This window comes from Hesperophylax consimilis, chromosome 5 (genome assembly GCF_061612785.1).
Source record: "Hesperophylax consimilis isolate HC1 chromosome 5, BYU_Hcon_1.0, whole genome shotgun sequence".
NCBI lineage: Eukaryota > Metazoa > Arthropoda > Insecta > Trichoptera > Limnephilidae > Hesperophylax > Hesperophylax consimilis.
The window spans coordinates 30,370,460-30,383,993 of NC_142840.1; the positions used below are offsets into that span (position 1 = coordinate 30,370,460).

General features: G+C 34.4%; 2 protein-coding genes across 2 annotated transcripts; both read left to right on the plus strand.

Annotated features, from left to right (window-relative positions):
- Positions 1-1,685: 1,685 nt before the first annotated feature.
- On the plus strand, positions 1,686-5,258 carry mRpL23 (mitochondrial ribosomal protein L23). The gene is made up of 3 exons (XM_089632103.1): positions 1,686-1,839; positions 2,128-2,407; positions 5,014-5,258. Exons 1-3 carry the CDS (start codon positions 1,826-1,828, stop codon positions 5,170-5,172), a joined length of 453 nt encoding a protein of 150 aa, XP_089488229.1. The 5' UTR covers positions 1,686-1,825; the 3' UTR covers positions 5,173-5,258.
- A 668-nt stretch (positions 5,259-5,926) lies between these two features.
- Positions 5,927-13,184, plus strand: TTLL1B (Tubulin tyrosine ligase-like 1B). The gene is made up of 9 exons (XM_089632290.1): positions 5,927-5,985; positions 6,804-7,001; positions 7,725-7,924; positions 8,128-8,314; positions 8,655-8,856; positions 10,580-10,743; positions 12,004-12,070; positions 12,150-12,259; positions 13,040-13,184. Exons 1-9 carry the CDS (start codon positions 5,927-5,929, stop codon positions 13,182-13,184), a joined length of 1,332 nt encoding a protein of 443 aa, XP_089488416.1.
- Positions 13,185-13,534: the final 350 nt, after the last annotated feature.

Below are 13,534 nucleotides of genomic sequence, written 5' to 3' on the forward strand. Positions count from 1 at the left end.
TTAGCCATCTTGCCAGGTTCCACAGTCAGTTCGCCGTACTGTGATTGTGGGTCAGAGGATTCTCTGGGCCATAATTTTTTTGAGTGTCCTATCAATGACCAATTCCCAAACTTCATGCATGAATTGGTAAAACTTGATAGTGAATTGCCTGAAATTTACCATTTGTTGGCAAAAATTTTTTTTTATTTTTTTATTTTTATTCTTTATATTGGCTTTCACCCATTAAGAGTGATCTTGGCCATACATTACAACATTATTCTTATTAATAAATACAACAAATTACAGGATAAAATTGATTACATAACATAACGTAACATAAATAAACCAAACATAACATAACTTAACATAGCATAACATAACATAACATAACAAAACAAAACATAACATAACATTAACATAACATAACATACTTAACATAAACGGTACAGAGCTGGTAACAGTAGATTATCACAAAATTATTAAAAATAGGAACCTGTGTACAATATAAGTGGGCGCTTTTCGTTATTTAACCAAAGATTTTTCTAAAATTAGGAGCGTTTTTTTTAAACAGAATTATGAAATTGGCAATCTTATAAACAAACACAGCATATGGGAGTAAACAAATGTGACTATAAAACATAAAGATAAACATAACACAAACATACCATGAACATAACATAAACATATCATAACATAACATGAACATAACATAACATATCATAAACATAAACCTACCATAAACATAACATGGGTGTAACATAAACATAACTTAACAGAAACAATACAGAGCTGGTAATAATAGGTAATTACAGAATTATAAAAATAGAAACCTGTGCACAATAGTAGTGGGCATTTTTTGTTAAAGAACAGATTTTTCCAAAATTAGAAGCATTATTTTTTTTTAAACAGTACTATGAAATGAATATAAACCAATACAATAAAAGAATCAAGAAAAATATACAAATTCATAAATAATAGTGTTTTAACTCAGTCAAAATATGCAGAGTTGGGATTAGTAAAAATAGATGAAAATTAAGATGAAAATAGGAACCCGAACAAATGAATACAAATGAAAGTGAAAGAAATTTGGTGTATATTTATTATTATGGTCAGATATTAAGGCCATTTTTATAAATAAATTTTGCCAACAAATGGTAAATTTCAGGAGTGTTTAGACTAAGAAGGCAGGGTATACTGGTAGGCAATTTAATATCAAGTTTTACCAATTCATGAAAAATGGCCTTAATATCTGACTATAAATCACATTTTTTTCACTTTCATTTGTTTAGTTGTTCAGGTTCCTATTTTCATCTATTTTCACTAATCCCAACTCTGTATATTTTGATTGTTTTTAGAAAAAAAATGCGACTAATTTTGGAAAAATCTGGTCTTTTAAATAACGAAGAACGCCCTATTGTACACAGGTTCCTATTTTTATAATTTTGTAATTATCTATTATACCAGCTCTGTATTGTTTTTGTTAAGTTATGTTTATGTTATGCCTATGTTATGCTTATGATATTTTATGTTATGTGAATGTTATGTTTATATTTGTTGTAATAAAATACTCCCACTCATAAATGAACCACTCACCCCCCACTGCAAACAATATACCATCAATATACATCTGGACCAGTTTTATATTATTACTACACATCTCAAATTTAATTTCTTGTAGAAAATACCAGTCCTTGAACAGTTCGTAATATGAGATTGACAGATTATGGCAACACTTTTGACATATGAAAATATTGAGAATTATTGAGGTTAATTTTTATTTCAATTTTCGAGATACAAAAAATAAAACCGAGTATTCCTGCTTCTATCGATAGAAAACGTATTAAATATGTCAACGAGATGGTAAATAAGCTACAGCTTCGATATTTGACACTTCTAATTAATCAATAATATAATATTCGTTTTCCAATAATATCTGTATATCTCCATAATTCAATACATATTTTCGTGTAATCAGAATACAAAATAATGCTTACTATAAATACTCCATTAATGACGATGGCAGAATGTCGCGCTTCCAAATAAATTTAGAAAACATTTGAAATATTGGCAACTAATTTGAGACTTCATTCTACATTCATCATCAAAACCATGCCTTTGTTTAGCGTACATAATATATATATTTTGCAGGTATCCATTATATCAAAGAGGCAATCCACAGCTGCGGGTGTTTTTACCCAATTTCTGGATGAAAATAATAAAACCAGCCCACCGGCAGCCACCAAATGTCGTTCAATTTGCTTGCTCCATGGAAATGACCAAGTTTGATGTGGCGCAATACTTAGAGAAGATATACAATATACCCGTTGCGCATGTCCGCACAAGAATTAACCTTGGAAAGTTCAAGAAAAATGTTGGGGGAACATACATAATTAAAGAAGATGACACAAAACTGGCCTATATTACATTGGTCAGTAAATAGTTAACTATATTACATTATTATTGTGTTTAATAATATTTGAATCTATTTTAGAATGGAAAATATTTTCAATAATTTATTTATTCACGCCTTGAAGGCTTTTACATGTATATATTGTTAAAGGTAAGTTGTTCAGGAGTATAATGATAAGTGTAACATAATAAACATATGAACTATATACGCAGGTACAATATTAGTTATTATAGAAAGTTTGTAAAGGAGTTCAATAAATGTACATAAAAACAAGATTACAAAATAAGTACGATACTATGAAAGTAGTTTACCATGCTAGGTTTATATTTTTCAAGTGTGAAAATGTGTGTCTCATTTGGTACTCAAATGTGCTATGAATTTTATCATCGATGAATAAAATACCACCCAAATGCCAAAAATCTAATTGTGTGAGAGATACAACTAAAATAAAAGATCACAGACTGGACAAAACCTATTTACTCAAAACCAAACATAACAATTAATTTAGTATTTAAAGTACACTATTAATTGTAATAAAACTTCTGTTTTGCTTTTTTTCCCTTTTCAGCTTAACTACTCATTAAGTTCACTTCATGTATATTTCTTACTTTTCTTTTCATTACTCGTATATTATATTTTGAAGTTTAAATCATGTTCTTCATTTGTACAATGTATCTGTACTCTTGTACTACAGTGTGTCTACAGAACATTTTGATACGTAACTTACCTCAAATTACTACATCGTGTCTATATAATATTCATTGTTTATTTGCCGTTGTGCACAATATCTAGAAGTAGTATTATGAACAAAGCATACAGAATTCGCTTCTCTATCGAATTTCATAAAAAAAGTGATTTTTAGACTGTACTTACTTTCACTTAGGCAGTATTGTTTCTTCGTCGACATCACAGTTGTCAAAAATCTAGAAAATTTTAATATTATTATAATTTAATGAGCAGGCAGCATTCTGCTGATGCATTCATATCTGATTTCACAATAAGTTTAACAGTAATTGAGTTTTTTAAAATTTAAAATAAGTTAATCCTTTCCAAATAAGAATCCAACTGAGCTTTAAATTGGTTTATATTAGTAGAATCGATGACGTGTTGTGGAAGTTTTTTCCGTGTATCCACTACTCTATTTGTAAGGAAGCGTTTTTTTTTGAGTATCCATGGAGTTTTATATTTTTGTTGGTGGTGAAGATTTGTTGGATGCCAGGGCAAGTATAATGTCCAGATAAAATTTTGAAAGTCTCAATCAAGTCACCCCTTCTTTTTTTAACGATGGTAATCTTAGTTCCGTGAGTCTGTCTTCATATTGCCGGTCTTTTAAAGTTCTTGGTATTTTTATAAATTTTTTCCGTACTCAATATCTCTGTCAGCCTTCCCATCTCTCGTAAACATACTCCCTAGATACACAAACTCATCCACCTGCTCCAAGTATTCCTTATTCACAACTATATTGCACACTGTTTTCGTATTCTCTCTTTCAAACACCATGACTTTAGACTTACTTACATTCATCATTAACTCATTCTTCATACATACTTCGTTCATCCTAGAGACGAGAGACTGTAGATCTTCCATACTGTTAGCAATCAGCACCGCATCATCAGCATGCAACAGGCAACATACTCTCAGATTACTCAAAAGAAATGACTTTAGAAGGGTAAATGCAGGTAACTCCATTAATGGAGGACTGAACGCAGTTGGCGCTAACAAAAAATTGTCCAAAGAAGCGAAGCTATCAGTCCACAATGGAGTGCTGGTACTTACCCTGATGTACGGAGGTGAGGTATGGAACTAGCAGAGAAATGATGAAAGTACACTGAATGCTGTAGAAATGAGATTCCTGAGGCGTATGTGTGGTAAAACCGTGTATGATCGTGTGAGAAATGTGGAGATCCGCAAAGAGTGCAAGGCTGATGTAAGCGTAATGAGTAAGATCAAGAAAGGGACGCTTAGATGGTTTGGGCATGTAGAGCGAAGAAAGGAGTGTAAGGAGAATATACGATGAAAATGTGAATGGTAGCAGAAGTGGGGGACGCCCGGGGAAGTCATGGCACGACCAAGTGAATCAGATACTGAGAGTCGGGCCATGTCAAGAGTCAGAATAATAGAAGAGTATGTATGAGACGATGTATGAATGTGAATGAGGCAAGGAGTGTGTGCCAAGACTGAGTTGTTTGGCGGTCCGTCCTCTCTCCCTACCCTTAGTTAGTTCTCCATACTCTCTAAATATGGACTCCATATTTGGGAAGCATATTCCAGGAGAGGTCGCACATGTTTTGTATATTTTTAACATCAAGTCCTGATTAAATATGTAATCGAGTTCGCTCTTTCGACAATCCCAGAGATATGCGGTTCCTATTTCAAGTCTTCTGATATGGTAACTCCTGATCTTGTTGTAACGTCACTGCTTTCAGAGGTATTCCATTAAGTTTGTATGCATGTTTAGGATTAGTTTTTCCAACATGAAGGACAGTCCATTTTTCAACATTGAGTTTTAGAAGCCAATCCTTTGTCCATTGATATACTTCATTTAAGTCGTTTTTCAGTTCATCGTGATGTATATGTGGGTTATCAAAGAATTTTGTATTTAATATAAATATAATTTTTTTCAGCCGAGAGGAGAAACATTTGAATTCCCTGATATTTTCCCAGATGATAAGAAGGACTTGGAAAGTGAGCAAAAATCATTAGACGACAGCAAAAAAGGTTATGAAGAATATGTGGAGAGGAACAGCGATAGGCCAGGAGTACCTGGTTGGTTCGCATTATAAAATATATGTAAATGTATGGTAATAGTTTGTTAGTTTATAGCTCTGTATAATTTTTACAAAATAAAATTATTATAATAAATATTAAATACTGTTTTTATATATTGGGGCTACAATTGTAATTTTGTTGTTGGTTCTTAGTTCATCAGATCTTTTGGTTGCCTGGGCAGATAAGTTTGTAAAATTGTACAGCAAATACCATGAACCTAAAAAGCCCATTTCAAAATTTATGTATATTATTTCAAATACAGAATGTATTGCATTGCACTACCCCTGCATACATTCTGGAATAAATTCTTATTATTATTATTAAAAGTTTGTCACACAAGATCTAGATTTGGCTTTAACCTCTTAAGGACCACGCCCGAGTATACTCGGGCGACTATTATGTGCCAGAATTCGGAATACATACTAAAGAAAAATTTTAATTATTTTTTCACACTATGCACCACAACATCAATATTCAGTCCCATTTTTGGCCCAAATATGGCTTTTATACGAGGATATATATTTTGAGTAAATAAAATTCATTGATAAAAAAAGGTGTTTTTTTTTAAATTTTTAATTTTTAAATGATTACTGAAGGGGTTAATGTCATTCATACAAAATCGCACTATGCTCTATCCAGGGCATTTTAGGTCCATGGCAAAAGCAATGCACAGCAGCTATTGGTAATAATATTTGGAGTTGCCATGGAAATTAATAAACAAGTCATTTCGATTTCACTTGTGTCATTGCAGTAAAGTATTTTTTCGTAATGATGAACACAGAAATAAAGAAAAATACAGCAGCGAACCTGTCCACTATATACGGCAGGTATGTAGATAATATGTGCATTATAAATAGAATGTAAACTGAAGTAATAGAAAGGAAAGAGAAAAGGAAGCATATGGGAAAAATCAATACATTGAGAGCAGTGACTTTACAATATATATATATATATATATAGAGGCGCTGTAGAAACCTTAAAGTGGCAAGACAAAGTATTGCTTTCGATATCGTAGTTTTAGTACTAAACTGCCACGTGTCGCGTAAGGTCGTGTGCTACCCCTAAGTAAATTGCATTAAAAAAGTCTGCTGTGAATATTGAACTCGACTTGTCCAAATGATAATTTTGGCACTTCAATGGCCCAGTGGGTAGGACAAATTAAGTATTCAAGATCTTTTTGAGTCATTGTCTCATTGCCGAGGAACTTGACCACCACTTTGTTTGTCCTGTTGAACCATGCTCCTCCTCTATTCACGGTTGTGCACTGCATAAAGAGCCACTGACACCGATGGTCCAGATACCTGTGATACTTGATCAGTCCAACACATTGGTGATCTTCCTCTCTTTCTCACGCCTTTCACTTTGCCAGAGACCATGAGCTTCTCCAAGTTCGAGTTCTCAGTTTGGTGTGCAACAATTAATCAATATATACACATACATTAATACGCATACAAACACATACATGGGTGACCGGGTATGTCATCAAAATGATAATTCAACACACCTCCAAAAAGTGATATGAAGTCATGAAAAGTGATGAAACAAAAACTAGGTTACATAGGCAGGCGGATGGTTAATGACCTACTTTGGATGCCTAGTTCTTCCAGAATCTTAAAGAATACTTCTCATAATTTGTGTACCTTAGGATACCTGGTCCTGCAGCTGAAAGGACAAAGGTTTCATTCTGCACAGATTTGGACAAGTCTGTTTTGGTGAATAATTTTGAACGTCGAGGTTGGGTACAAGTCGGGCCCGACGATGAATGGAATTTTTACTGGGCAGGAACACAAACAGTGCGAAGTCTGTTTAGTGTGGAAAGTGGCTACCGAATGAACGACAATCAGTAAGTATTTTATATTTACACCCACTGTGACCTCCATCAACTCCTATACTATATGAAGAAGAAAATAACTATTTTATGGGCCCAGTGTGGCAGACTGATTCAAATTTTTGAGTTCTCAAAAAACTAAAAATCCCAAGTTTATGTTTTATGCGACATGTCTTTTTTTCTTTCGTGGCTCGGTGCTGGATTGCGGCCCATTGTTTGGGAAAAGCTGGTCTAAGCAATAGAGATTGAGTCGTAAGGTTCTGAGTTCGATTCCTCCTACTACAGTGCAAAAAATATTGAAATAAGTTGTTTTCTGAACTTTGCAACCTTGCAAATATGGCTATACCTACAGTTATCGCAATAAACATTATGATATCATTAAATAGTTATAATAACAACTATGTAAAACCCCCTGAGGTGATTTCATTAGTGACCGGGTATGTCATCAAAATGACAGTTCAACACACCTCCAAAAAGTGATATGAAGTCATGAAAAGTGATGAAACAAAAACTAGGTTAAATAGGTAACTATTAAACATAAGTGACTCTATATCACTTTTTGGAGGAGTGTTGAATTTTCATTTTGATGAAATATCATGGAACTGATTTCATTACTTAGTTACTTAGCATTAGAATGTATGTACTAAAAAATCAATAATAAACAAAGAGAAAATTTATTACCAATTCAAAATTCATGATATTTTTAATATACAATCATATTTTAACAATATCTTACAGGATCATCAATCATTTCCCAAATCATTATGAGTTATCAAGAAAGGATTTGCTGGTGAAGAACATCAAGCGGTACCGAAAGGAATTGGAGAGAGACGGGAGTTCGCTGGCCGAGAAGATGGAGGTGGTGTTACCTAATGGACAACTTGGAAGCAGATATGTTCACTTAGATTTTATACCTATTACATTTGTATTGCCTGCTGGTGAGTATTCACTATAAAAACAAAACATTTTAGCTGCATACATAATATCTAATGTGTAGGTACCTACTTGTTGCCATTGATAAAAGTATGAGAACATTTGCACATTCAACATGATATAACACATTAGATGAGGCGTTTTGTTCTTTAGAAACACACATCTCTCATTCTCTATAAGTAAAGCTGTTGGCTTATTATTATTTCAGACTACAACATGTTTGTTGAGGAATATAGAAAGTCACCACAGAGTACTTGGATTATGAAGCCTTGTGGAAAATCTCAAGGGGCCGGAATATTTCTGATAAACAAACTCTCAAAGTTGAGGAAATGGTCCAGGGAATCTAAAACACCCTTTCATCCGCAGCTCGCTAAGGAAAGTTATGTCATATCGAGGTGCGTATTCATTTTAAGAAAAATATATATATTTTTATATCAACTTTATAAATCAATATTATTCATTGTTTTATTTAGACTCAACTTTGGAAAATTCAATTTTCAAAACATCCTCTCTACCAACTCTGAGTAAACTGCCGATTAGCGCTATGTGTATATTATTTATATCACAGCCGTTGAGTAACACTACTCGACCAGTAAATTTCCATTTTTACCACCGTGCTATTCCCATGATTAAGGTGATGGGTAGTTACTAGTTACTTAACAGTTTACAGCTTACTCAGTGGTGGTGAAATAACCCGTTATTGTAACAATTTATGCATGTACTCCTTTTTTTTAGGTATATTGACAATCCTCTGTTGATTGGAGGAAAGAAATTTGATTTACGGCTTTATGTGTTAGTGACATCTTTTCGACCGCTCAAGGCCTATTTATTTAAACTGGGCTTCTGTAGATTCTGCACTGTAAAGTACGACACAAGTTTAACAGAGCTCGATAACATGTATGTTCATCTCACTAACGTGAGCGTCCAGAAGCAAGGGGTGTGTATATATTTTTAATAAAATAATATCTTTATAGAGTTCAGTATACTCTAAACCAGGGGTCTCCAAACTTCGGCCCGCGGGCCGTATCCGGCCCGCCAGTGTCTTCCATCCGGCCCGCGACATCTTATGACCAGTGTCATCAAGGACCCGCGACAGCTAATGGCTAAGACCTTGCTCAGAAGGGGCGAAAACTCCGCGAATTTTTTCATGTGAATAAATAAATATGCTAGTTGGCGAGGTACTTGTCACCAATACAATGCGTCCACAAGTATCGCGCGAATATATCAAGAGGATTTTTTTGAAAAATCTTTATTTGATTCGCAATGATATCAAGGTCTGAGAAACTCTTATCTTCAAAGCTACGTTATCTAAAGCTATATTTTCATCCCTGAAAATTCTATTGTCTACCCCCCCCCCCCACCCTAGCACAGAAAATATGGGTGTCTAGAAATTAAAACGGTTTTGGCCCTCCGAACTCACTGGAGTAGTCAATGTGGCCCTCCGGCTGAAAAGTTTGGAGACCCCTGCTCTAAACCATCTTGAAAAAACAAATTATATTAATGGCAATACTGTCGTGGTAAAAACACAGGTGTCAGGGGGGTATAACTCTGATCGAAAATTGGAACCGAAATATTATGACGTCATATGATTGCCTAACTATATTCACCTCTGTATAATAAGTACGCTCTGAATGAACATTTTACTGTCTATATATTGGCATATCTATGGTTTTTTAGGACAAATTTGTTTTATACAAAAAGCCCGAAGATATCAATCGAGGGGGTGGTTTATTTATGCACATTGTCTTCCTTGAGAGTATGGAAGGAAGACACTGTGTTTTTAGTTACCGTGGCAGAATAGCCCTTCGCGGTCGGTGGCCGAGTTGACATCGCGTTTGGGTCCCACCCAGGCGTAGTGTGTTCAATTCCTCGGCTGGCTAAGTCCTCCATCACCACACAAGCAACATTTTCAGCTTACTGTGGTGGTAGTAGGAGATTTTCAAATATTGTCAGGTTATTCGTAACCCGGGAATGTTTGTCTTTCTTTAAAAAAAAATTAATAATAATTCTATAGAAACAAAAAAGTAAATTAAACGACAATTAATTAATAAAACATTATAACTCAGGTTGTGACTCAGACTATTTGTCTGTTACTCCAGTTCAATGAACTCGGATTTGGTATGAATCGAAGTGCCATTTTCGATATTGAAAGACTTCAGACAAGAGATAAAGTCTCTACCTGTAATACAAATTTATTTTAAATACCATTTTCAAAATTGGACAGATTTGTAGAGAATTCAGACTATCTGTAATTTTTCACGTTAAAAAAATCTCCAATGAACTCCAAATGCGTTAAAACCCTGCAACTTTTTAGTTCCACTGAAAGATGACATATACACATTGGCTGAGCAATTTCTCTTCTTCTTCAACTTAACATTGGACATAGACTTCCCCTGAAACGTTCTCCATTTGCTAAATCTTGGTTGCTTTCATTCATAGAAGCCAGTAGTTCTATATGGGTATGCAACACTGGTTTTAAATATGTATCAATTTTTCAGGAAAATTAATGGCAGAACTATGAGAAAAAAACTTGTATTTTCTTTCAGTTTTTGGAGATAGATAAGTATGTACCTATGTAATTCATGTGAGAACATGTAGGTACCCATAAGTTTGAGTATGTGTGAATTGCTGTATATACTATGCTTGATTAATGTTGTCAGGGTGAATATAATAGCCTTCATGGAGGAAAAATGAGTGTACAAAATTTAAGATTGTATTTGGAAGGAACCCGGGGAAAGGCTGTCACTGAGAAGTTATTCTCCGCAATTCAGTGGCTCATTGTCCACTCTCTGAAAGCGGTGGCGCCAGTAATGGCAAATGATAGGTAACACACTCCATTACTTTTTCGGTTCCTTAAAACTTTATTCCATCAAACCCTAGAGCAGGGGTTCCCTACCTTTTTGTACTCTAGAGCACATTCTAAAATATCGGTAGGGTGGCGGGCACCACCTATTTTTAATCGACATACTCGGGGCAGCAATCGCAATCAAAATGACAACAACGCGTTTCCAGGTGGGAAATGCTATTTGCACATCACTCCTTGTACACGCCGAAAACCCGAAGTGAGCCGATGATCGCCGAACCGATCGGGATGGTACGAGCACAAGACTACTGTCAGTTTGGCTGTCGGGGCCACGCTTATTGCTTTCACTGACAGACAGAGCTGGCAGAGTCATGTGCCATGTGTTTTGGCGCCTTCGACGTTCATCGGCTCAGTTCGTTCGTTCACTTCGGGTTTTCTGCGTGTACAAGGAGTGATGTGCAAATAGAACTCTCCATTCCAAGCTAGCTTGAAGAGTGTAGTCTGGCTCCCCGCTAGACAGGTTGCGACAAGTACTGTCAGCAAAGGAACCACTCATACATACAATATCGCAAACATACAAACGTATTTAGTAAACCTAAGCACTCAAAAAAATAAATAAAAATAATTCACATTTTTAATTAATGTTTGTGAAAAAATTATTTCACTGTCGAATAGTGGCGGGCAAATACCAATCGTTGGGAACCCCTACCCTAGAGTCTTATTGAGGGATATTTCTCCCAGCCTGATACAGACTCATAAAAGACATGCTATATCATTTTTTAGTACAATAGATATATGGTTTAAATAGTGTTAGAAAGGGAGAACAACCCACTATGTATTTTCATTAATACCATAGACGCTCCTGAAAATTTTGAAATGATTTTATTAAAGAAAATTTAACATTTGAAAATTTTTTTTTGGGTTGGCTAATATTTCAATAAATATTTTCTTATAACAAAAAAAAATGAGTGACCATAACTTTTATAATACTGTTTCTATTCAAATATATTTTTTTGTTTCATATAGAGTGGTAAAAATTATAGTTTACACAATATAAACTATTGTAAGTGACTTTAAATACTTTATCTATGTTTGCATTCAATATTTTGTCAATGTTGACCTTTGTAATATGTCATTTTGTAATACTAAAATCTGAAAGAGTCAGTCATCTGCTTTCGAAAACAGAAATTTTATCTGGAATCAAATGTAATGTTTACTTATGGCTTTGCAAAATATAGCAGCTCTAGGGGTTAGTAACTTAATTATTATTTTATGTTTCAGACATTGCTTTGAATGCTACGGGTACGACATAATTATTGATAACAATCTCAAACCGTGGCTAGTAGAGGTACCGGCATGTAAAATAAATGTATTGGCTATATCTTTAAGTAACAAGACTTAAACATTTTGAAATGATTTTATTTTAGGTAAATTCGTCACCTTCGTTAACTTCAACCACCGTTAATGACAGAATTTTGAAGTACAAATTGATTGACAATATATTATCCCTAGTTATGCCACCCGATGGCATAGCAGAGTAAGTATTTATAAAGCTGGGATTCCACCTGGTCTATTCTATAATCTATATCATAGAATGGAAACGAATTGTTACACATTCACACTTGCTACATTCTATTTCATTCAAACTTGCTCCATTCTATGGTCAATTCTATAAAGAATAGAGCGAAAATTGAAGTTGATTAAACATTAATTTTATATTTCTATTGGGTGGTTTATGGCATAGAAAGTCTGTTCTCACTGATATATTTCATAGATTCTATGAAATGGATCACAGAATAGATGATTTGGGAACGTCCCATTAGGGAAGTCTAACGATATGAACACCTATTTGTGTTGAGATTGGTCAAGCAACATTTTCCACTTATAATTAAACATATTCATTCTAGTTGACTGTTCATTAGTCCTGTGTGAAGTCTGGTTCAATGAAATCAAATTTATTTTGAATTTAAGTGTCATATTTGAAAATTGGAACTGCTTGTGTCAAAAATTTAATTTAAACCGATAAAGTACCTACCTGTATTATTATTATAAAATTTACACCTAAAAATAATTTTATTGTCTTTTTCAAAATTGGAATACAATATCCCATGATTTCTTGTCAGGTTACCTGGGAATGTTTCTTGTCACGAATAATTTCAAATGCCTTTACGTTTTAAGCTTTTTGAATTTTAAACTAGTGAATACATACATGGTAGACAGCAGAGCTGTCATAGATATGGAGGGAAGTGTTTTGAAAACCTATTAAGTATTGTGAAGGAAATATGTATTACTGACCCAAATAAAATGATGGTTGCAGTGTCCGTTGGAATAAAGTGCCAACTCACGAAGCAATGGGAAACTTTGAGCTTTTGATGGACGAGGAATTGGCTGCACAAGAAGACGCCACGTTGAATTCCAATTCAAACTTGACTCGACTAAAATCGCATAACAGATGGAAGTAAGGGACATTAACCTCTTGTGTGTAAACATTAACGATCATCAATCATTGCCATAATACTTCTTGTTAGTAGCCTGCAGCTGTAAACAACGCATTTACATTCATTATTATAATCCCTTGGAATAGCAAGATTCCATCTGACACAGCAATGATGGACTCTAGAGTGAGTTATACGTTGCACAATTAGAGTTAATCTAAAAAACACAAACTTAGGATTGTGTGTAATGGTGCATTTTCGGGAAACTTGTTCTTGTTCTACCGTTATTACAATGGAAGATGCTCTGAGGAACTAGCTTGGCTGATCCCTTGGGTACCGGTGCTTAGTCGGGAAACACGATAAATGCGCTCCCTACA